Source organism: Nesoenas mayeri (assembly GCF_963082525.1).
Source record: "Nesoenas mayeri genome assembly, chromosome: 11".
Lineage (NCBI taxonomy): Eukaryota > Metazoa > Chordata > Aves > Columbiformes > Columbidae > Nesoenas > Nesoenas mayeri.
In genome coordinates, this window is record NC_137563.1 from 2,911,954 (window position 1) to 2,935,053 (window position 23,100).

A 23,100-nucleotide genomic window follows, 5' to 3' on the forward strand; every position below is an offset into this window, starting at 1 on the left:
CAGAAGATTTGTGACTTGGAATAGCTTTGGAGAGAATGTGAATGTGAAAATCTTACACAGTTGAAACAGAAGTTTATAAAGGGTGAGTGTCAGGAGGATGGAGCCAGGCTCTTCTCAGTGACAACCAGTGACAGGACAAGGGGTAATGGGTTCAAACTGGAACACAAGACGTTCCACTTAAATATGAGAAGAAACTTCTTCCCGGTGAGGGTGGCAGAGCCTGGAACAGGCTGCCCAGGGGGGTTGTGGAGTCTCCTTCTGTGCAGACATTCCAACCCGCCTGGACACCTTCCTGTGTAACCTCATCTGGGTGTTCCTGCTCCATGGGGGGATTGCACTGGACAGGCTGCCCAGGGGGGTTGTGGAGTCTCCTTCTGTGCAGACATTCCAACCCGCCTGGACACCTTCCTGTGTAACCTCATCTGGGTGTTCCTGCTCCATGGGGGGATTGCACTGGATGAGCTTTCCAGGGCCCTTCCAACCCCTGACATTCTGTGAAAATCAGAAGAAACGTTTCAGGGGCTGACACGTCAGGTCCAATGCTGGTTTTGGACTGGAGGCCAGAGCTCTCTGACAGAGCAGCAAGCGCTTAGGATCATTTTGGAGCTGCCATTCGTATCAAATCCCATCTCTATGATCCGCAGCGTAACTCAAGCCCCGGAGGGAAGGTGGCAAAGTCCGTGCCCTGGCAGGGCCCCTCGCCCGGGAGCCCCAGCAGCCATGAGGTGGGTAGAGCCACCCCCGTAGCAAAGCAGGGCCCCAAGGCGGCCAGCGTGCGGGATAGCAATCCCCTTTCTTCTTCCTCAAGCTGCTTCTAGGGAGGCTCCGCGCTGCAGGCTGACACCTCTGCTGCAGCCGCCGAGGGCGCGGGCGGGCGGGCAGGCAGGCAGGCAGCGCCCAGCCCCCCGCCGGGCGGGAAACGGACGGAACATGGCGGCCCCTCCAGGCCCCGTTTCCCCCGCCTTTCCCCGCGCCGGCGCGCATGCGCAGCAGGCGGCACAGAGGCCGTATCCCTCCGCCAAGCCCCTTTTGTCGGGGATGTTTGTTTAATAAGATAATTCCCGCACCCCATGGTAAGTGCCGGGCGCCCCTCGAAGCGCTGCCCGCGGGCGGCCCGTGCCGCCGCTCGCCCGGGCGCGGGCTGGCGGCGGGGCAGCGCGGCGCGGCGCCCCTCCCCTCCGCTCTCCGTGTCCCTCCGCCAAGCGCAGCGGGGACTTTTGTGTGGGGCTTTTGGGCGCCGATGAGCGGCGGCCTCCGGCGCCCCTGGTCGTTGTGGCGGCGGCGGCGGCTGGGCCGGCAGCACGGTAAGGCCGCATTCCTGCGCCCTGTCTCTCCCTCACCCCCCCGGGCCGGCCAAGCTTTTCCAGGTCAGTCTGTGCCTTTGTATAGGGCCCTGTTACCGGATGTGGAAGTTGATCTCTTCGCTGGTAAAAAATAATTCCACTTCCCCCGGAACCCGGCGCCGCGGCTCCCTCCGCAGCGCCCAGCCCAGCCAGGATTTCCTGTTGGGGAGAGCGGGCGCGCTGGCCGGCCTTCCGGGGACCCCGCCGCGCGGGGGGCGCGGGCAGCGCGAGGGCGGCCTGGGCCCGTGTGGCGGCCTGGGCGGCCCGCGGGGCGCCGGGCGCGGCCTGTGGGGCAGGGGCTGCGCCGGGGCCAGGGGCCTCCGCGCGGCCGGCGGGGTGTGGGGACGGGTCGCCTCGGGGCCCTGCGGCCGCCACACGGGCCCGGGCGAGCGCGACGCGCCTGGCGAGGGGCCCGGGCGCGGAGGGGCAGAGCGGGGCCCGGCTCGTCCCGCGTGTTTCCCGGGCGGGCAGCCCGGCCTGGGCCGCGTGGGGCCTGGCGTGGCGCGGGGTGGCCGGTCCCTGTCCCGGCCCGGCGCCCCGAGGCGGCCGAACTGCGAGCGGGAGTTGGCGCCAAAGGTACCCTGAGGAGACGCAGCTCCGACGGGGGCAGCGCGGCCCCCGGGGCCCTCACTCGAGTCTGTAACCCGTGCTTTCGGCTCTCAATAAAGCGTACGATGGGAACACGAACGTGGGATGAGATGTGTTGGTTCGGACCGTTCTTTTCTTTTCTTTCCCGGCAGTGGAAGTAGTTTCAGTTGGTGACACGCTGTCTGATGGTGCGTCGCTGAAATCCCCTGTAGGAAGAAGTCTTCTGTGCTTAGTTTTATAACTTAAAGCAGTTGCATGTTGCCCTTTATCCTGCTTTCTGAGGTAGCTTTTATTTAACGGGAAATGCTGCATATTAGACTGGAACGTGCTGAAAGCTGTGAATGCACACCTTTGAGTACTTTGGCTTCATTTTTATTGTTTTTTTAAAATTGTTCATGACTTCTGAAGCGTTAGTAAGATTGAGCAGTTTGGTTGAGGTGTGTGTGCGTGTAGAAATAACTGCGTGCACGTGAATCTGCTGTGTAAATAAGGCTGAGTGTACATGGCAGGTCAGCATACACTAGATATACACTCTTGCTCCTGACTCACTTCCTTTGCTGAAAACAGTTGGTTTTCTTTAAGCCTATGTGCCAGATAGAAACTGTTGAAGAAGATTCTTCATAATAAAACAGATGCTTTAATTAAGAGTGATTTTTTGTTTGAGGATATTTTCAAGCAATTTGAGACATACTCTTAAAGCTATAGTACAGTTCAAAGCCTACATGACAAGCCCTTAGATTCTTCATGTCAATCACAGCTGCTGTAATGTGACCTTTTTTGTATCTAGTGCCAAGCTTATCTCTGAAAGCTTTGTAGCTTGTTGGCATTGTCAGTCCAAATCTTGGTTGGTGCCAATGGTTCACCCTTGTTGCATAATAATATTTTTCAGATGTTGCATTATGTTGGAGATAATGGCCAAATTTGTGCTCTCCTTTTAAGGACAAGCCTTTTCTACCATCTGCATATTTATTGGAGCTGCATTGATGGTTGGTGATAGTTTAAATTAATGAGTGAACCTAATTGGAAGACAGACCTGCATTAATACAGCCCTGAATATCTTAAACGCTAAGCTATTCAACAACATGCTTGGTATTCTGATGTCTTTTCTCAGATCAGATGTTTTTCATCTCATACATACATGAAAGTCATGTTGCTCTTTACACAAACTAAAGAGAATTTAGTTAAAAACAACAAAATCATAGAGGAAAGTTGAAAGCACTGGAATTAAAGCCAGTTGCAATTGATATATTAGTGTAGTTTTCATTGTCATCATAGAAGTGTGAATGCTCTAAGCCTATGGTATTTCTATTAAGGTTTGAACTATGACATGTGAAATCATTGTAAAAATACATTTGGAAGGGTATGATTCCCTTAGGAAACAATACAGGAACTTTCTGATTTTATCCTATGTAAATCGCTATAATCAATATTAAATTATATATAAGGTAAAATCATACCACACTCTTTAAAAGATGCTAGCACATGGAAATACACCTAGACTTAATGCAGACTTTCTGGTTCCTTTAAAAGTTACAAAATTGTAATTGAAATAAACTTTGAAGTGATGTTCTGAGTTCAAGTGTTGCACTGTTATATTGGGATGTAAAAAAAAAAAATCAAGTTGATCCTATTATTTCAATTCTAATAATTATCAAAACTAAGTGCGTGGTTAAAGATTTAAATAGTTATTGCTAACTATGCTCAAAAATATTTTTTACCATGGTATGGATAGGCATATAAAGTTAGTTAGAAATTGCTATTTTAAAATTCTAGCAATGCTGTGCAAGATTGAAATGTTGATAGCATTTCTGAAGGTCAGGTCTGAGGAAGCAGGTGGATTTTTGTTTTTAAAATAGTGGAAAGAAAATGACATTCTAAAAAGGACATTCTTCTTCCAGATGTGATTTGTGTGAGAGGTGATGGATCTCAAGGTGTCTTCCAAGAAAGATTCTGCTGCTTGTCACTTCAGTAGGGAAACGTCTTTAATTAGAGGTTTTTTTGAACTTTGTCTTGGGGTTTTTAGGAATGATTGCAGATCCTTATCGTAGAGACTGTGTACATTGATTCCCTTTATGTTGCAGTAAATTGCAGTGCTGCAGTCTATGCTCTTGCAGCCCAAGTGTGTCTCTGTTAGGGACATGCCTTGGTAGAGGCGCGCTGGTGGCTGCCAGATCTCTGTTAGCAGATATTTTGCAACAGCAGGTTTGTGCCTGTTGATTTTGACCAGCTGATATTCCCACTGCAGTGGCCAGGACACCAGACTGAAAGGTGCTGCAATATCTTAAACCAACCTCTTTATCTTCCTTTGGATTGCAGACTCTGCTGCTCTGTTGCCTGTAGGCTGTGGTGTGGAACCTCAAGCTGCCCAAACTGCATGTTTTTCAGCTCCTCACCCTCCCCACAGAGCCCATTTCTCACACAGTTCTGCCAAAACTCTGGTCAGGTGTTGTTATATACCCCTCTGGTAACAGCATGGTGTTCAGAGTTTCACAGACTGTATAAAAAGTCTAAGATGAATACAAAACAGCTGTTTGATTTCCTTTTGAACTGAAGTAAAATAGCAATAATAATTTGATCTAAGTTTTAAGTACCAGTTAATTGCTTCATCTGGCTAATGACATTGTACAGAAAGCATTGCAGTAATGAAATGTGGACGTTCAGGAGGTGGTTAACGCAAAGAAGTCCAAACCCAGCAGCAACTCTTCCCTATTTACTCAATTGTAGACAAACCCTCTGTTCTCACAGTTGTGTAGGAGCTGTTAGAAGTCTGAAAACACACTCAGATTGCCATAACTGTAATATAGTCTTGAGACTTTATTGCAGAGCCAGTGATGTTTTTATTGCCTGAAAGAATCCTTGTACAAAGCATTACCCAGCTGTCATGCTCACCAAGCTGGGTGGAAGTGACACAATTACTGAAGAGTCCCCACTAACACAGTCCAGTGGGGTTGATTTGTAGCAACTGCGTGAAGTAGCAGCGGTGCTTAACTGAGAGTGCTGCTTTGAAATGGAAATCTCATTTCAATTTTAAATGTGCTTTATTGTACTATATATAGAACTTTGCTTTTGATAGTATCTCTGTGGTATTGTAGTATTACTAACTGATCTCAGGAGAACAGCTGAAGAATTTCTCAGTGTGTCCCAGTACTGGCAGTGCAAGAGCATGGTGGGCAGTGTGGGGCATGTTGGTACTTGAGGGTTTCCTGATCTTACAACACTGGTACTTGGAATGCTTTGTCAAGTAGAAATCAGCTTTGGGCTTACTACTCCAGAGAAATGTTGTGAATGCTAGTATTTGTTGGTTAAAAGTGACTAAATGTGCATGGGTTTTGTCGGAAAGGCATTTTCAGTTGCTCTTGTTAGTGCTTAGTGACGTATTACGTGATTTTTTTTTAGTTCATCAGTGTAGTTTTGCTGCGTTTTTGACTTTCTTCCACTAGATGGCCCAAGTATGCTTTCAAGTACCCCATGAGAACTGAAACTTTTACCTCATTTCTAAAATAAATTTGTGTTGTTTTATAATAACTGAAGTTAAAATTCTACATCATGAAACATACGTCAACTTCTGTGATGCTTTGTGCTTGTTTAAAATACAAAAACTTTGTATCAACCAAGAGAGTATTGGTTATTGGAAGTAATACATAGTAATGAAGGTTATGTCATGTATGATCTTCCACGTCCCTCTTTTTCCTTGATTAGAACATTTGTTATTGAGTGTAGTACAATGCTGGTTAGTTTTGCATTGGGATGAGAACTGCTGTAGTGTCACTCTGACAGTGTGTTCAACCGTAGTGGTTTAGAGACACTCTGAAAAGTTGTCAATGTCAGGCTGAAGTTTGTCCCCAACATCTCCTGGGAGTGAGACTTGTATTTTGCAAGACATAAAGTATAAGCTTGTTATCAAGGTTGCCTTTTGGTTAGTGGAAAAAGACACGTATACACAGAAGGCAGTTCTTACCCTGAGGATGGTCAGACGCTGGAATGGGGCTGAAGAACTGGTGGTATGTTCATCCACAGAGACATTCAGACCTCAGCAGGATGGAGCCCTGCGCAGCCGGAGCCTGTTGGGCCAGCTTGGACTGGGAGGTGGAACTTGGTGACCTTGAGAGGTCCCCTGCAGCCTCAATTATTCTGTCATTCCAAAAGGAGACTTTGTTAGTTCCTTTTCTCTATTGGTGTTTAAAATAGAAATATAAGGGAAACGAATTGTTACCTTTCTGAAATAGTTCCTCATTTCAGTATTTTGCATTACGTTCCAAATTCCTTTTGCTTCTGAGGACCTTGATGTGGTAGTACTAGACCACCAGAAAAAGTATGCGTGTCTGCATGTGCTTCTTTCCTTCTTTAATTGCCACAAAACAAAAAAAAGGTGCCATATAAATAGAGTGCTATATTCCTTCATTTCACTGCTGCACTTGCCAAGTGCCCTCTCTGTCCTATTATTGTTTTATGTCATTAGTCTTAGTGTCTCCCTTTAACAGGGATAGTACATTTTTTCTTACTCCTGTTTCTCTTTTTCTTTATGGAAGAGAGTCAGCTGCTGTCCCTTCCTCTGCATCTGACTCTGTGCTCCTTTTTTCCTTCCTTTTCCCATTGTCAGTATTTGTCCTGTCCTGCCACCTTCCTGCTTCTCTTCCCTTTTCTGGCTGGCGACAAATCAACATGTCCATGTGTACTAGAAGGATGGACATAAACGGAGCATTACCTTGGTGAAGGGGATATTGCTGCCTGCAGTCAGTTCTGTAGACAAAGAGGTAATCTGCTCTGGTTCATGGCTCTACTGATACACGTTGGAGTTCTGCATTTGCAGTATTTCCATCTTCCTTTCTAATTTCTTCAAAAGTCAATAGCTTTTAAGTTATTGAGCAATGTACCACATGCGTTTTGCCAGTTGAGCCAGGTGCAGAGAGCTTTCTAAATACGTTGGTTTTGTGATAAAAGAGTATGTTTAAGAAAAGAGATTAAAAATTATCCTATTGGGGTTTCTTTCTGAACTGATATACTCTAAGTAGGAAATTGGCTGCATGGCCTTGGAACTGCTGTTATTAGTAATGCACACTTAATTTTGCTTGTGACTGGAAACAACTGATGAAAGTAACTCCATTCTTAGCATCCTCATAGCGGAAAATATGTGTAGAACTAAAACGTTAATGATATATTTTGGTTAGTAGTGTGAATTATGGGTTAGTTAGAATTTTTCTTTTTACTGAACAAATGTAATAGCAAGTATGAAATAGAGTGGGTTTAGAAAAATGTTATACTAGGAAATCTTTGCAGCAGAAGCATAGATAAGTGTCATTTGTCTACATATAGTTTTGTATGCTCTGTATTATATGAAATCTTGAGTGCTGTGAAGGGGTGATTATCTAAAGGTGAGGTGAGTTTTTCAGCTAGTATCTTGGTCACGTCTCAAGCAAAATTTTGCACTTAACATGTTTTTAGTAACTGTAGACAGTTGAAGCAGGCATTAATGTTTGTTTTCAGGGATTTTAGTTCATATACTTGATGCAAATAGTACAATAATATACGCCTTTTGCGTCATTTTGTAGCTAGGAATACAGAAATTATATTTTAGGGTGAACAAAATGATGTGATGGTGATGGACAGATGTCAGAAAGGTGGTGTGTTTCATACCTATTTAAACATGTTTACATAGTGGTACATACCTCTTAAATACCTATAGGCATTGTGGAGAGGTGAGTGTAGTGCCTTGGCGCGTGTGTTGTAGCAGCCGGGGTGTAGCGCTGTTTGAAAGCTGGACAAAGCTGCAGCAGGTTGCAGTATCAGGTGAGAGCTTCTGAACCACTTTCTGCTGTAAGAAAGGTGCATCCAGTCCAGTTTAAATTTAGTTTGAGATAACTTCACACCTGCTATGGTCACAGCACTGCGATACTGAAATCTTCACCCTAGTCTGTTCTGGTTGGCTGACAAAAGTAATTCTGAAATAAAGCTGCTTATTGCGGTCCGTAAAACATGTTCTCATAGCTAAAATATCAACCCCAGGTTTTGAACTTTTCAGAGTAGTTCAGAAAGAATAATTTTTAAAAATTACAGCAGCGTTTGTGTACTTAAAATAGTATTAATGTTTTGATTTTTTTTCTTTCTATTCCTTTATGTCCTTCACTAGATGTCACTAGTAGATTTGGGAAAGAAACTTTTAGAAGCTGCACGAGCAGGTCAAGATGACGAAGTTCGGATTTTGATGGCAAATGGAGCACCTTTTACCACAGACTGGGTAAGAAAACTTTTGCCGTGTTTGGTATCTCTGGTTACTTTTCTTACCTGAAGAAGAAAATGGGATTATTACCGTTCAGCACTTATGTAGCAAGCCTTGGGACTTTGTTCTTGGAATTCTGCAGTCACATCATCTAATGTCTAATTCAAAATTAAAATATTTCTTCATATGACCGCCTCCTGATTTTAGTAACAGTGTGTGAATGAGCTTGCTCTGGTAGCTTTTTAGATGACCTTTGGTTAATGGGAGAAAGCAGTAATCATCCTCCTAGGTATTGTGTTTATGCATTTAGGATAGTCAGAGGCCTGCATTGAGAAAGCAGTCCCAACTACATCGTATGTGCAGCTGAGAATTCCCTGAAATAGGGGCTCTGAGTTGTCTTGTGGAGGTGCCTGGTTTTAAATAGGCTGTATAAGGAAGTCAGAGACCTAAAATTCTAGGGTATTTACAAGCCCTTAAGAGTCTTAAGCTACTTAATGACCTAACTTCCAAGTTGACTCTGTTCTGAGCAGGAGATTGGACTTAAACGACTTTCAGAGGTCCCTTCCGATGTTGGTGTAACATGTTGACCAACACTAAAAATAGGGGTTGGCCCCTTGAAACATCGAGCCTCACAAAGACAGAAAAAACATAGAACAGACATCAAAAAGTTGCTCCCAGTGAGCTGAGCGAGCTGGTTTTTGTGATTGTTGAAAATAAACAACAACCCTAAACACGAAACAAACAACCAAAACCAAACAAAAAACTACAAACAAAAACCCCCTTTTTTCCTCTTTGCACTCTGTAAAAGCCCTGACAGCTTCTTTCCTTGAGACTGCAAGCGAAAATGATTTTGAAGTGGTGGCTTGACACCTGAGTTTGATAGCTGCAGCATAAGAAGTAGTACTTGATGCCAAGATCTGTTAAAACTGAGCCTTTTCTGTTATGTTACAGTTGGGAACATCTCCACTTCATCTAGCAGCACAGTATGGCCACTACTCAACAACAGAAGTGTTGCTGCGAGCAGGTGTAAGTCGAGATGCCAGAACCAAAGTGGACAGAACTCCATTACATATGGCAGCATCAGAAGGCCATGCCAGCATAGTAGAAGTCTTACTTAAGGTAAAGACTGCTGAAATAAGCTCTGAGGCGGGGATATTACAATGGTTTATGATAAAATATTTGCAATTTCCTTTTAGTCATTAAACCAACACTGAAATGATATGAGTATTTGTGCTATGTGCGTTGAATGCTTTGTTTTCTGTTTCAGAATATACTGCTTCCTAATTTGAAATTGTGTGAGTAACAGCTTTTAGAACCAAGAAGTTGTGTTTTAGGGAGTCTTAAATCCTTTGAAGTAAACAATTTGTTTGGTAGTTAGATTAAAGTACTTTTAATAAATCCATAAATGTAAGATAACAGGACATTACTGCTAGAGAAAGACAATTTTGGGCTTCATTCTGTGACCAGTATTATTGAATTCAGATACTTCTAATGACATCGTTTATTCAATGATCTTGTTTGTAGCACGGTGCTGATGTGAATGCAAAGGACATGCTCAAAATGACTGCACTTCACTGGGCTACTGAACATAACCACCAAGAAGTTGTAGAACTTTTAATAAAGTACGGAGCAGATGTTCACGCTCAGAGTAAATTTTGCAAAACGGCATTAGATATTGCAGTAGACAACGGAAATGAAGACCTTGCAGAAATATTACAGGTAACTTTTGATTCATGATGTTATGGAAACTTAGAGCAAAGTATTTGTTTACACATGGGATAAATTAAACTTTTAATATAGCAAGTGTGAGACCATGTATTGACTGATAATGCTGTACTCCAGGCTAGTTCAGGACATGGAAATAAGATTAATGTTAGTAAACGTTAGCTGACCGAAGAGCATTCTCACTACCTACAAAGTCAAGGATAAGTATCCTTTATTTCCTTAAATTTCAGTGTTGTAGTACACAGAAATAGGTGGAGTCTTCACAAGCAAGGCATAAAACTTAACACCCTACTCTCCTAGTATGTTTTGACTATACCCTGGCATTCAGTTGCCTTCATGTATGGACAATAATTTCTGAACAACTGGAGGTCAGGAGAGGAGAATAGATGGCAATTTTTCCAGAATTAGAAAAACAAGGATTGAATTGTTGAAGTGATTGAGATTTGGATTATAGTAGATATTTCCATGGAAGTGTGTGCTCATTGTTCATGTTCCTGAAGGTAAAATAAATGCTAAGCATTATTGAGAACGGAATAGAAAACAAATGAAAAATACCTATATGCCACTGTATCAATCTGTTGTTCCCCTGCATCTTGAACTGTATGAACTTCTGGTCTGTTCCCTTAGCTTCCTCTTAATTGCAGAAAGGATGTAGTAAATAAAGGTCAATAATTCAAAGAAAGGCAAAAAGAAAAATGCCATCTACAATTAATGGGAATTACTAAGCTGTCAGAGCTGATATTCTTGGCATGTAGCTGCCACAAGTCTTTGTCTTTCAGGCCTCTATTTTAGATACTTGAGCTTGCACATCTACAAAAGGGCCTTGCCTTTATATGGTCTTCTTTGTTTAAAAGCAATGGTAAGGTAAAGTAGCAGTCTGTTGTTGTTCTCTTTCTCTTCAACAGACTTTTTTGTCTTTAGATTTCAGCCAGAAAAAAAAGTTTCTCGTGTACTTACATAGGGCACAAGATTCGACGTGATGTGTGTATATTGCAGGAGCATAACAAGGGAGGTACTCCCTGTTTGAGTGGAATGTGCATTAATTCCAGTTCTTACAAGGTAAATGACTTCTTTACACCTACAATTGGAATGATATTATTACCTTTGTCTCCTAGATTGCAATGCAGAACCAAATCAATACAAATCCAGAGAGTCCAGACACTGTGACAATACATGCAGCAACACCACAGTTCATCATTGGACCTGGAGGGGTGGTGAACCTAACAGGTCTGGTATCTTCTGCAAATACATCAAATGGAACAGGTATTTAGATGTCTATAGGATAGCTAGTGGGATTTTATACTTTAATCGGTTATCGCTGTTTAGTGAAAAGGCTTGAGGAAAAGCAGTGGTAAGAATAATTACCATGTTCCTCTTCAGTGTTTTTTATGTGTTGTAAATATCTAGGTACTTAAAACAGCAGTCTTCACAGAGGTAACTAATCAGAAGTTGTGTTTGGTTAACAAGCTTGCCTTCAGAATAGCCGTTTGGTTTAGCAGAATGTTGCTGAGAACAGAGTGTGTGTTAGAAGCTTCAGTGCAATAATAAAAAAGGCACTTCACTGGTTTTAAATTTGAGCTTTTTTTCTTTTCATCCTACTAGATGAAACAGGAGTGTCTGCTGTACAGTTTGGAAATTCATCGACATCAGTATTAGCCACGTTGGCAGCTTTAGCAGAAGCATCAGCTCCTCTGTCTAATTCTTCAGAAACACCAGGTTAAAAAGCTATTTATGGGGATATTTTTCTTTTATATAGAATAACTTCTTTTTAGACAAAATCTCCATTTTTGTTTCAAGGTCTGAAGAAGTCCAAATAACTTTTCCTTCCAGAACTAAAAGCGCAATGTTGAGCTTGAAGCTGAAAAATGGGGGCTGTTTTCCACGCCAGCTAGTGTTGACATTTGAAACATGGAAATTTTGGCGACAGTGGTCTGTCTTATGGCTGAGCCTGTACTTGGAACCCAACTCAAGTTCAATAAAACACCACTCATTCATGTAGGGCTTACTGTTTTGGTTTAGTGAATAACCATAGTCTTTGAATATTTAAGTAGCGCTGTAGGACAGTAATCTCTGAACATAAAGATCTTCAGAAGGCAATGACTGCAGTCATTATTTGAACTACAGAGTGATTTTTGTGTGTGTATGTTATACTGTAATTAACTTAAAAGATGAAAGCTTCAGGGTTTTATCTGCCTTCTCTCATCTTGAGCATCATAACACAGTCTATAGGGGTTTAATTTCATCTCTGTAGTAGAAGGCACTCTGATGTCTGTTATTTAAATCAAAGGCTTTGCTTTTACCCTGGCAAATTGAAAATAAAATACAGAGTTAGTGCTTGAAATTCTTTGATTGTGCTACTAGTGGTCTTGCTCTTTGTCTCAGTATCTTGTTTTTTTTTTAAAGGGTATTAGTGTAAGACCCCAGTTACAGCATATAATGCAAAGTGTGGTATGTGTTGTAGTTTTGAAGGCAATCTTTCCCTTATCTTGCCTTACCTATAGATGTAGTACAGAACTGTGAGAGATCCCTGTTGTAATACTCATTATTGAATAATGAATTTTTATTTTTACTTACACAATTATATACACAAAATATTTTACTTTTTTAGCTTTATCGTTCTCCTTTGAAGGTGTAAAAATGTCAACTCTGTAGAACTTTTTCTTTAGTCCTATTTCATACTTGTTATAATAAATGAAGTTGGGGTTGTGTTTGAAGTACCCATGTAGTACAGAGAAAACTTAACAGATTGAACGACCTCTAGAGAATCTTCATATAGTGAGCAGAGGAATCATGGCTGGGTCCTGAGGTGCACCTGGCAAGGCACTGGTTGAGGAATAGTTTCAAACTAGTATTTCAAGTTAATTTTTTTTTATTCCACTGTTGGTGTAACTTAGTCCAGCTTGTATACAATGGAAAAGTTATTTGTGTTCTTAAAGACAACTTGTGTTCTTGCTGTCATGTTAACACTGAACCCAGAGCTTCAGTTTTGTGTCTATTAGGAAACGTGCTAAATTCAAAAAGTGTTTTATTGATGAGCAAGGTAAACCAAGACAGAATTGCATGTATATTTCAAAATGGAAATTCTTTATGTTGGCCCAGTGAAAGATTGCTATTAACAATATGTAGTCATGCATTAACTGGGGAGTGGGCAGCATAAAATTTTAAAAGACATGTAAAAAACTTCTCACCTGTACCAAAATAAATTTGAAATCATAAAGCTTTATTTATAAATTGACTTAATTCCTTTACTAATCCATTCATAGTTGTGGCCACAGAGGAGGTTGTGACTGCAGAATCTGTGGATGGTGCTATTCAACAAGTTGTCAGTTCTGGAGGTCAGCAAGTTATTACTATAGTTACGGACGGCATTCAGCTTGGTAATCTGCATTCGATCCCAACCAGTGGAATAGGGCAACCCATCATTGTGACCATGCCAGATGGACAGCAGGGTGAGTGGAAACTTGTATGGTTTGAGCCTGAGGAACTATTTTAGTTATAGTAGTAATAATAAATTAAGTGTAAATGGCTTGGGCAATTTGGTGTAATAATCAATTTAAATATGTCTTTGAATTCATATACTGCAGAAGGCTCAGACACCTGAGCTGCTGCAGGTCAGTGAGTTACTACGTGTCAGCTGAGTCTGCATGAGGAGAAAGAACGGAAGAATTACTAAACAGTGTGGAAGAGAAATGGGACACTTAAGAGAAAAGTTATAATTGCTTGCTTTGCCTTCAATAAGCTTGATTCTTGCAAACTTGTTATGAGAACTAGAAGATGGAGTAAAACAAAAGCTTTCTTCTGATACTTATTGCCTCACTGGAGATAGTGCCTGGAGGTGAAGCTTGGATTTAGAAATCTGATGCATGCAGCAAGCTGTGCAAGTCCCACAGAGCGTGTTCTTTACAGAGGAAAACCCAAGTCTTGAGGTGCTTGAGGTTTTAGAGGAGCAGTGGCAGAACCGATGAAGCCAGGCTGACACAAATTGTCCTGCTGGGCCATATGTACTTTGTTTGTGGAAGCTACTAGTGTAATAAGTATTATTTTGTGACATTAGCATGTTTACCCTGATTTCTTTTTAAGATGCTCTGTCGCTACTGTTTAGACAAAAATGATTCCTTCCCTGGTTCCTTCATGAGGACTCCCAGTGTGGAGCTTGAAGAGTTGAACACCAGAAACAAATGTTTTGGTTCACAGTCTGTCTGAACACATACAGCTACTTACCAGAAAGCATGAATGTGTGTAGGTAGTAACCGAAGTGACAGTCACAACATTTATTTGCCAGATGGTTGCATGAGGAAATTAGAGTATGAATCTCTTCAGATCCCTGCTTTTTTTCTTCCAAGGTTAATAACTACTGGGTTTTCAGATTACCTAATTAATCTAACGTTCTAATTAATCAAAATCAAAGAGCCAGCTTTGTATTTAGTATTAAGAAACATTATAAAGGAGATGGTCTGATACGTTAAGTTACAGAATTGACAGACTGGTAACTCTGCTGCAATTCATTTCCATATCTGCTTACTCTGTGAAAAACAGCATTGATACTGCAAAGTAACAGCTAACTATTGTAGACCTCAGCAACAAAGAATTTTTAAATTCATTAGCAGCACACAAGCAGCTCAAGTTTTTAGTAAATCTTCCCTGTCCTGACTTTATAATGCACTTTGTATAGTTGTGTTTGCATAAAGGGAAAGTCTTAGCATTTATTGCTGTGAATAAAATGGCTTAATTATATTAATTTTATATAGTGCAAGTATTGTTTGAAGTAAATGTATTTATATGTACAAATATGTTTTCAGTATTAACAGTTCCAGCAACAGACATTGCTGAAGAAACTGTGATAAGCGAAGAACCTCCAGTGAAGAGACAGTGCATTGAGATTGTTGAAAATCGCGTGGAGTCTGCGGAAATAGAAGTAAGGAGTATGTTACGTGATATGTGTTAACCAGACTGTTCAGCACTGAGTACCTGGTTGTGGTTTTTTGTGTTGCTCTAGAATTTTATTCCGTGTAACCACAGAATGAAGTGTGTAAAACAATAACTTGTTCAGTCTCCCTTGTTACTGGAATTCATCTTTTACAAAGCTGTTGTAAAAGGAATATAGGAGGGCTGTTTACTTCATCCTCTGGTTGTGCACGTAAAAGTGACACTTCTTTAAGTATAACTTAATGATTTGGTTTTTATTTTAAGATCACTAGCTAGTTTTTAAAACTAGGTACCAATATATTATCGAGTAACTTGACAATTTCTGCCAGCAGTGAATGAGAGTACTGTACCCTCATCTTTCTGTTATGACCACATGCTTGTCCTGATTGTGAGATCATACTTTTAGCAACGTTTCCTTTCCATTCATGATATCTAGATAACTGTTAATGGAAATGTGAAACAGTAAGATTCTGTGTTTGTCAATTTTTATGTGTCTTTTTTTTTTTAAATTCTGGAGCAGTTTACTATTACACATCTTTGCACCATCCTGGGTTTTGATAGTGCAGAAGACATTGAGAGAGCTTTTCTTTTTCTATATGACAAATAGATGTGGCTGTTCAATTTAAAATTATAGCTTTTTTTATATTAACCAGAATAGGTCAACCATCTCATTCCTCCTTCTGTTACTTCTAACTGTGCTGACCAGTTTTGCTCAAAAGTGTGTGAAAATTGCTGTCTGCCTTGACAAGGCTGTAAGTTCTCATTTTGTCAGCTCCATGACATTTCATTTACCAAAGGTTGTATTCTCTAACTTCTGTTCATATTATTGAATTGTGCCTAATTGAATAGTTTTTATTGTACAGTATGTGCTATATGTTATCCATGTCTAATAACAATAATTACCACCATTCATCACTTGCTTTGCCTGTCCCTAAGTTGTCACATCAAGTACTTTTGGCCTTTGCAGCTTTGTGGTCATTACAGATTATCATGACATTTGCCATTTTCTTGCTGCATTTTTTTAATGTATGACTGTTACAATAAAAGCATTTATTTTGTTCACACTTTTAAACATCTGCCTGAATTATTCCTAAAGGAAATTATGTTTCCTTAAATATTTTAATAATTCTATTAGGTGAAGGGAAAAAAAAAATCTAGATTGGTTGAGGAATAAATTGACCTGTTCCCAATTACAGACAGTTGGTGTAACAGTAAAAATAATACTTCGAAGGGGATTACCCATTTCTATTATATATTTTAAGCACATTTCTCAAGTATCAAAAGAAGTTGGTTTAAATGAGTTACTTGATTTGTTGCCGTTAAGTGCAGGTTTTGAGGACTGAGTTTGTACAGCTGGAGATGCAGACGCAGATCTGTGCCCGCAGCCGAGGGCAGTTGATTCAGGAGCCGTATGGTGGTTCACAGGGGTACAGGTGGTGAATACCTGAATTTGGAGGGAGTAGGACCCCTCTTTTTTTTTAATGTAAAAAAACCTTTATTTTTTTGGTTTATTTGCCTCCCTGGTGGTTCATCCCTTTTTCGTTACGAAAAGCTGATTCAAGGCTAAGAGCGCTTTCTTTAGCTGTTGTAAACTCATGGTGCACAAACAGTCAACTGTAGTTTGAAAGTCTTTAAGCTGAACATCCTCCTATTCAAACTTTCCTGTGGAAGTATTGTGAACAACTAACGCTATAGTCGTATTGTTTGATTTTTCTCTTTTGGGCCTGTTAAGTTCAAGCATTTCAGCTCATTTTGAAGAGTGATAGCAGTTTTCCTAAACAGTTTGATATTTTAAACATAGGATGGCAGCAAAAAACCCCATGTCACACAGATACTCTGTTTTTCATTTTCATGCATCATTCATTAACACACAGTGATTTTTTTATTTTAATTCTTGAATTTGACTGTCTTTCCCGTGTTGCGTGTTTGAAAGGTAATGTGCCTTAGAACCAGGATAATAACTTCATTAGACTTAAAAAAATCATAATTGTAAATTAATTGTATTAGGGAATTCATATCCCTGCTTTTTCTGTTGTTAAAAAGAATGTTTGCTTTGGTTATTTTAGTTATGGGTGTCCCTATTATGAAGAAAATTCCTTGATAAAATGGACGGTTTCTTAAGAGTGCTCAGGATCCTCTAATTTGATTTTTACCCGGATATGTTTTTGTACTGATTCAAAAGGACTTCAGATTATTAGAACATTTTCAGTTGTCTTCTAAAGAATGCCCTAAGAACACTTTCTGGATTTGATGACATGAATAGACCAGATATAGTCCTTCCTGTTTTAGATGTCAAAGTTAAGGAACCAACGCTCATTATTCAGCCCGCTTTGGATCTGTGTTGCTCTCAGAAGCGTTCATCTCTTTCCACTGCTGAGTGAGACAGTGTTCTTGGCCTCAGTTCCTTATGTCATTCTGTTTATCTTGGGACTGTGACTAAAAACTACACCTATTAACTGCTGGACTGCTGCACATTGCTAGTCTGGTAGATACTGCTTTTATCTTCTCTGCCACCAGGACTTCTTTTTACATTTTTTTCCTATCCCTTCCTTAACGTGCTTTACTCCTTGTGGGTACGTGGCTCTATTTCTCTCTTCTGTGGGAAACACTCCTAAGCTGTGCTCTGAGAACCTCTCCACCCCGAGCGTTTGCAGGCTGCGCACACTCCGCAGCAGCGGTAACACATCTTGTAATACCTTGCAGAAGCGCTAACCAGTGAGCTACTAGTGGTTCTTATTCCTCCTCAGCCCAGCAGACAGAGCAGCTCTGCTTCTTGCTAGTGGTAGATTTCTGATGTTCTTCATGTTACAAATTCATGGGAGAGATAATGCCCAGCTCAGTCTATCCCGGAGCTCAGTGCCCTCTGGAAGGAAGGGTTGCTTTCCACACGTAGCAGGATTGATGGGTTTCACTGCTTCCCTGGGAAGTGTCTTGTAGCTCTTCTCACCAACTTCCTACTTCCCAAGGCTGTTTTACATTAGCTGTTGGCTCCCCTTAAACAACACAGATAACTCACAGAAATAGTGGTATGGTGCTGGCACATCACGGGTGTATTTCAGATCCTTTGAGATGTAGGCTCTACCATTCATTTGGCATTCGTCAGTCCAGTTCCTACATAGGTTGGCCGTTCATAAAGCTACTTAAAAAGCAGAACCCAAATTTTCAGAGGTGGAAGCTTAAGTTCTTTCTCAAATCACTAAGCAAGATCCAATGAGCTCTCATTTCATCAGCATATAAAGCAAAGCCTAGCTAGCTTCCTTCAGCTCTTAAAGCCATGTGTAAACCCAGGTTGCACTTAATGGAGTTTGTTCTATTCTGTGTTGTAGCTGGTCTTTATAACCTGTTAATAACATCTCTCCTTCACCTGTTGTTTTTGCTATACAGATGCTGCTGTTAGCAATGATCTGATCACCTATGTCATTATATTCCAGCACATTCAGCACAGCATGTGACTGCTAAATGTGACTGTGACAAGTGCTGAGAACAGTAGCAAGTAGAAGGGAGGCAGAGTGTTTTGTATTTTCAGGCTCTGACCATGAAAATATGTGAGTGCATCAAAGAGGTGAAGAATAGGGATACTCTTATGGGGGCGTGGGGGGAGAAACTTTTTAACCACTGTTTGAGGTATTAAATAGGAATGCGATACTGAACTGCTGGGATGGGAATAAGCCAAAAAGGCAACTTATTTTCACTGGCCCCATGTTTTTGATAAGATTTTTGTTTTTCTGAGAGATATTTTGCTTTTCTGACAACCCCCGCCCTGTGGCTGCTTAACAACTACAGGGGAAAGAATGATTTGAAATCAAATGCCACCTTACTCATAAAAGTATGATGCACTTTAATGAAATGGTATTTGCTTGAAGATCAAAACAAAACTATTTTCCAAGCAAATTGCTTTTTCAACTGGGCTCAATGCAGCATCAAACAAAATGACAGTACCTACGTCACTGGCTACAGAAATGCATTCTCCTTAGTTCCTAAGACAGCTTCATGGGAAGTGGCATTTCCTGTATTATTTTGCTTGGAAACCACTTTAAAGCCGTCCCCAACAAACTTGTATGCAGGATGGAGCCTTAAGTTACTCCTTTTGAATTGAAAAAGTTTATTTAGCTAAATACTTGTTAATTCATAAACATGTGGTATCCTTGGGATGCAGTTATAGCTCTGGATTGCGTAGGGTCAATCACTTCAGATCATTTCACTTAGAAACCAGTTAGGTGTGTGTTTTAGCAGGTAGCTGCACTTACAAAAAGTGCAAATTGCTCTTAGGTTTTTCATTCTACTGTCTGATTAGAAATACAACAGAAATGGACAATCCTGTTAGATTGGATTCCAATTCTAAAAAGTAACAAAAAGTATTGAATCATTGGAGAAACGTTACTATATTATGTTATTTAATCACCATGGTTCCACTTGTTTTATTTCAATGTTTTTTTCCATGAAGACTTGCTTGGTATCTTTGCAGCTAAAGACATTTGGGTTTACTATATTTACACTTCAAGCCTTATAGTGGGGAGTTGTCTGGTGTGATAGTTCATGTCTAATTACCACAGCAGCATTCAAATAGATTTGCCTGAGTAAGAACTGAACCATTTCTCCGTGATACCCCCTAACACTTGAGCTGCATGTAAAGGAAAAGTATTTGCCATTTTAACTTGTATTTGATACATATTTGACAAAATATTGCTGGTTCTGTTTCTAATAGGAAAGAGAAACTCTTCAGAAACAGCTGGATGAGGCAAACAGAGAAGCACAAAAATATCGTCAGCAGCTTCTAAAGAAAGAACAAGAAGCAGAGGCCTATCGGCAGAAGTTAGAGGCAATGAACCGCCTCCAGACTAATAAAGAAGCCGTTTAATAAAAAATGAACATACTGCAAAGCCTATTACTTTCCAAAACCTGCAGTACAATCTTGAACTGTACCCTGTATAGGTACAGGCACAGGATTACGTGATAGAGAAGATGCTACAAGTTGATAACTGGACTTAAGCCGTGAGCTCTGATTAATTTCTTGTAACATAAAAACTCTGAATTTAGAAATTGTGAAAAGTATTTAAAATGAAATACTGTAAATAGTTGTTTTTTTTACAGTTTCAAAATGAGTTGATAAATCTTTTTGAAGGGATCCAGAAACACGCAAAGCCAATGTTTTTGTGAAATTTTTGATTTTAGTATGAATCTAACTCCTGAAAAACAGAACAGTTTTAAGGGTGATGTTGTTGATTTAAGCTGACAACTTGAAAATGAATTATGTGACAAAATTAATTAACAGTTATTTCTACATGGTAACAACTTCTCTGAATAAGACATTTCCAGGTGGAAATCTTTGTACAGCTTTAAGTAGTTGTCTCAGATTCTCTGAAAACCATTTTTGGTTGTTTTTTTTATTTAGGCGGTGAAATTTTTATATTTAATTTCAGATATATCCAAGTAGATTTACATGTATATGAAGCTAATATTTTTTAAACTTTTCAGTTTGTACATATGCTGCATGTTTTTATAATTTCTACACATACATCTTGCATAGGTATTTTTCAGCCAAGATGAGGAAGATGTTTAGCCTATAGGTCATTCGAAGCAAGATAGCAGCCAGTTTTATTGTGGATGGTATATTTCTTGGAAGAATGTAATTTGTAACTAAAAAGAACAACAAAAACATCTTGATTTCCATATTAGAGGCAATTTAAAATTCGGTAGTGGAGGCATTGAAACTTCACTTCGTGTGTCTTACAGTTTTCCAGTACAAACAAGTTCAGTAATTAAAAGAATGTCTCCGCTGGAACACAAATAGTAGTTCTTTTAGAATATTCCTATTAATCTCTTTTCCCCCCATAGCCTTGAAATTCTTTCAGTGATACATTTTTTTTCCTAAATGGACTTTTGCATTTTAATTATGCAATTGGACAAGTAATTTTTTTTATGTTGTAGTGATGCTCTTCTTACCTCGCATCATCGTCCTTCACTGTGATACTGTGTTTGTGTGTGTCTGTGCAGTGAGCTATTATGCTTAGGATTTATATAGCACGCCACATCTTCAGAGCATTGTAAAACCTTTTAAAGAACCCTTACTGTACTGCCTGAGGCAGGTGAGTGTTATTGTCTCAGTTTTGTAACTGGTATAAGCGCAACACAGGGAGTGTGAAATGACTGGCCCGAGACCACGAGAATCTGTGGTGGACCTGGGAACGGATCTCAGGAGTTCCTGGCTTCTAGTCCTGTGCTTAGGCTGAGCTGCCTTAAGATTGTTCAGTGCTGTGTTACATTAAATTTTGAACTACTGTGCAGATTCCTTTTTCGCGAGATAAAACTCTTTGTGCTTTGCTTTGTTGTTCCATGTTTCACTGCTTTTATGGAATTGTTTATATAAACTTAAGCAAAAAGTCTAGTTTACCTATACTGTACACAGAAGAATTACCCTTAAAACTGTACTCTGGCCTACTTTTTCTATTTTACAATTAAATATCTTTTCCACATATATATAGTGCAGAATCAATTCAATTTCGATTGTTTTGTATGTGCATTAGAAGGTCAAAGCTGTGCTGTGTTAGGCTTTCAAAAAAGATGACACAACAGTTTTAGGCTTAGAATGGCCTTCAAAGGTAGGAGGGAGGAGTGGGGAATTGCATTATACAATATGCTGTAAAATCTTAGTTTTTCAAACTTAGACTTGAGTTTATAGAATGGGCAATTAGGAAAAAATCTTAATATCCTAGTATTGGTATAAAATTGGAAAAATTGAACCGAGTTGGCAAATTTGACCTTAAAAAAACCAAAAAATAATGAAAAAAAAGTGGAAAATCTTGCTTGAAGCAAGTCTTGTGCAGTGACTAACTGGAAATTGCCATTTTTTTCCCCCAGAAACCATCTGTTATGTCACTAGTGAATGCAGGAACCAGTTAGTCATTTTAAATGTGCTGGTTATGCACTGCTCCAATTGAATTATTGTGTGATCAAAGTAATGTTTGTGTCCTCACATCCCACAAACTTAACTACAGTTGAATCTCTGTGAACTCTTAATAACGATAAGAATTTCAGCGTTAGTGTGAGTGGTGATAGTGGTCACGTTCACGTCCAAATGGGGAATTTCCCACGGGTTTGACGGCACAGACTGTAGCGAACAATGAAAAGAACCTTTTCTATTCATTCTGCTTCCTGTGAGCAAATATTCTATTCCTCGTTGTGTGTAACAAAATCCTTCCAAGTGCAAGGTAGCTATAACAAAAATGTATTTATCGACAGCAATATTTACCCTACCTGTAACTCATTATCACCTATCTTATTCTAGTTCCGAACAGGACCTGCTGTTTGTTCTCTTCTGCACAGAACGAGAAACGGACCTGATGAAACCATCAGCTTTGAGTGAAGGCGTAGGGTGTATGTCACATGGAATATTTATTGTGTAGTTTAGCTCTGGAAACATTGTTAAAAGTATTGCTCCTTATTTGCTGTTCCAAATTGGAATCATAAATGTAATTAGCTACCAGCTTTCTTTGAATAGATGTCCATATATTGATGTATGGGTTACTTGTAATGAGCTAGAATCACAGGTTTTGAGAATTCTGAGCTCTTTTTGAGTTGGTCCTGTGGTTGATGCCTGGCCCTTCTCAGGTTCCTTGTTCCCTTTTATGGCATTTACAGTAAAGCCAACAGAGGTTCATAAATTGACATTAAGTGTAGAGGGCAGCTGGTTATTTTTCCCCAATGTTTCCAGAGAAATGTGAGATAAAGCAGATGAATATGCATGTAATATGTTTTTTTTCTGCACTACTTGCACTTCCTTCAATGCCCTTTTTTATTTCGGTATATTAATCTGATGTACATGTATCGGAGCATCTTTGTCATATCTATGAAACAACTCTTTCTCAAATATCTAATCACAGCAGAAACTAGGAAAGTTTTTCACACTCTTCTGTAGAAAGTATGCAGTGGAGAAAGACTTAACAACTTCCTAGAATAATGGAAGTGTTTAGGCTGCATTATATTCCCTGAGGCAGAAAATCAAAGCTGTTCTGACAGCCAGTTATGTTCTGTATGATGAGAACAGAGAAACGTGTCTCAGGGTAAGGCTGTGCCCATCTCCAGCAGGGCCAGCCCTCAGCAGGAGCCCAGGGTGAAGCAGAATAGGGCAAACATGTCTTGTACCATGTAATAATTTCTCCTTCTGATGCTTAGTCCGTAAGTCCTATGTGTCTCTTTCCCCAGGGCTGCCTGGTATCAGTGTAGAGCATGTGAGTTCCTTCTGGTGAAGATTATAAGTGCTCAATGTTGAGTACAGTGTCAAAGGTTGTGCTGCCAAGGACA

At 40.2% G+C, this 23,100-nt stretch overlaps 1 protein-coding gene across 4 annotated transcripts; it reads left to right on the forward strand.

Moving 5' to 3' along the window:
- The first annotated feature begins 1,050 nt into the window (after nt 1-1,050).
- On the forward strand, nt 1,051-21,265 carry GABPB1 (GA binding protein transcription factor subunit beta 1). 4 transcript variants are annotated; one of them, XM_080351013.1, is made up of 9 exons: nt 1,051-1,367; nt 8,059-8,166; nt 9,100-9,267; nt 9,673-9,867; nt 10,989-11,136; nt 11,476-11,589; nt 13,137-13,322; nt 14,673-14,788; nt 19,505-21,265. In XM_080351013.1, the coding sequence occupies exons 2-9, from the start codon at nt 8,059-8,061 to the stop codon at nt 19,655-19,657; spliced, it is 1,188 nt and encodes a 395-aa protein (XP_080207139.1). In that variant the 5' UTR covers nt 1,051-1,367; the 3' UTR covers nt 19,658-21,265. The 4 variants fall into 4 exon arrangements, with proteins under 4 accessions (XP_080207139.1, XP_080207138.1, XP_080207140.1 ...); XM_080351012.1 differs by having other exon boundaries at nt 1,222-1,304; XM_080351014.1 differs by having other exon boundaries at nt 1,222-1,304; nt 10,989-11,100.
- Nucleotides 21,266-23,100: the final 1,835 nt, after the last annotated feature.

Bases quoted from the DNA above. Each gene is read 5' to 3' on its own strand.
- GABPB1 (XM_080351013.1), top strand. From the start codon at position 8,059: ATGTCACTAGTAGATTTGGGAAAGAAACTTTTAGAAGCTGCACGAGCA. The intron at 8,167-9,099 runs GTAAGAAAACTT...GTTATGTTACAG, and splicing joins CACCTTTTACCACAGACTGG to TTGGGAACATCTCCACTTCA. The intron at 11,137-11,475 runs GTATTTAGATGT...TCATCCTACTAG, and splicing joins AAATACATCAAATGGAACAG to ATGAAACAGGAGTGTCTGCT.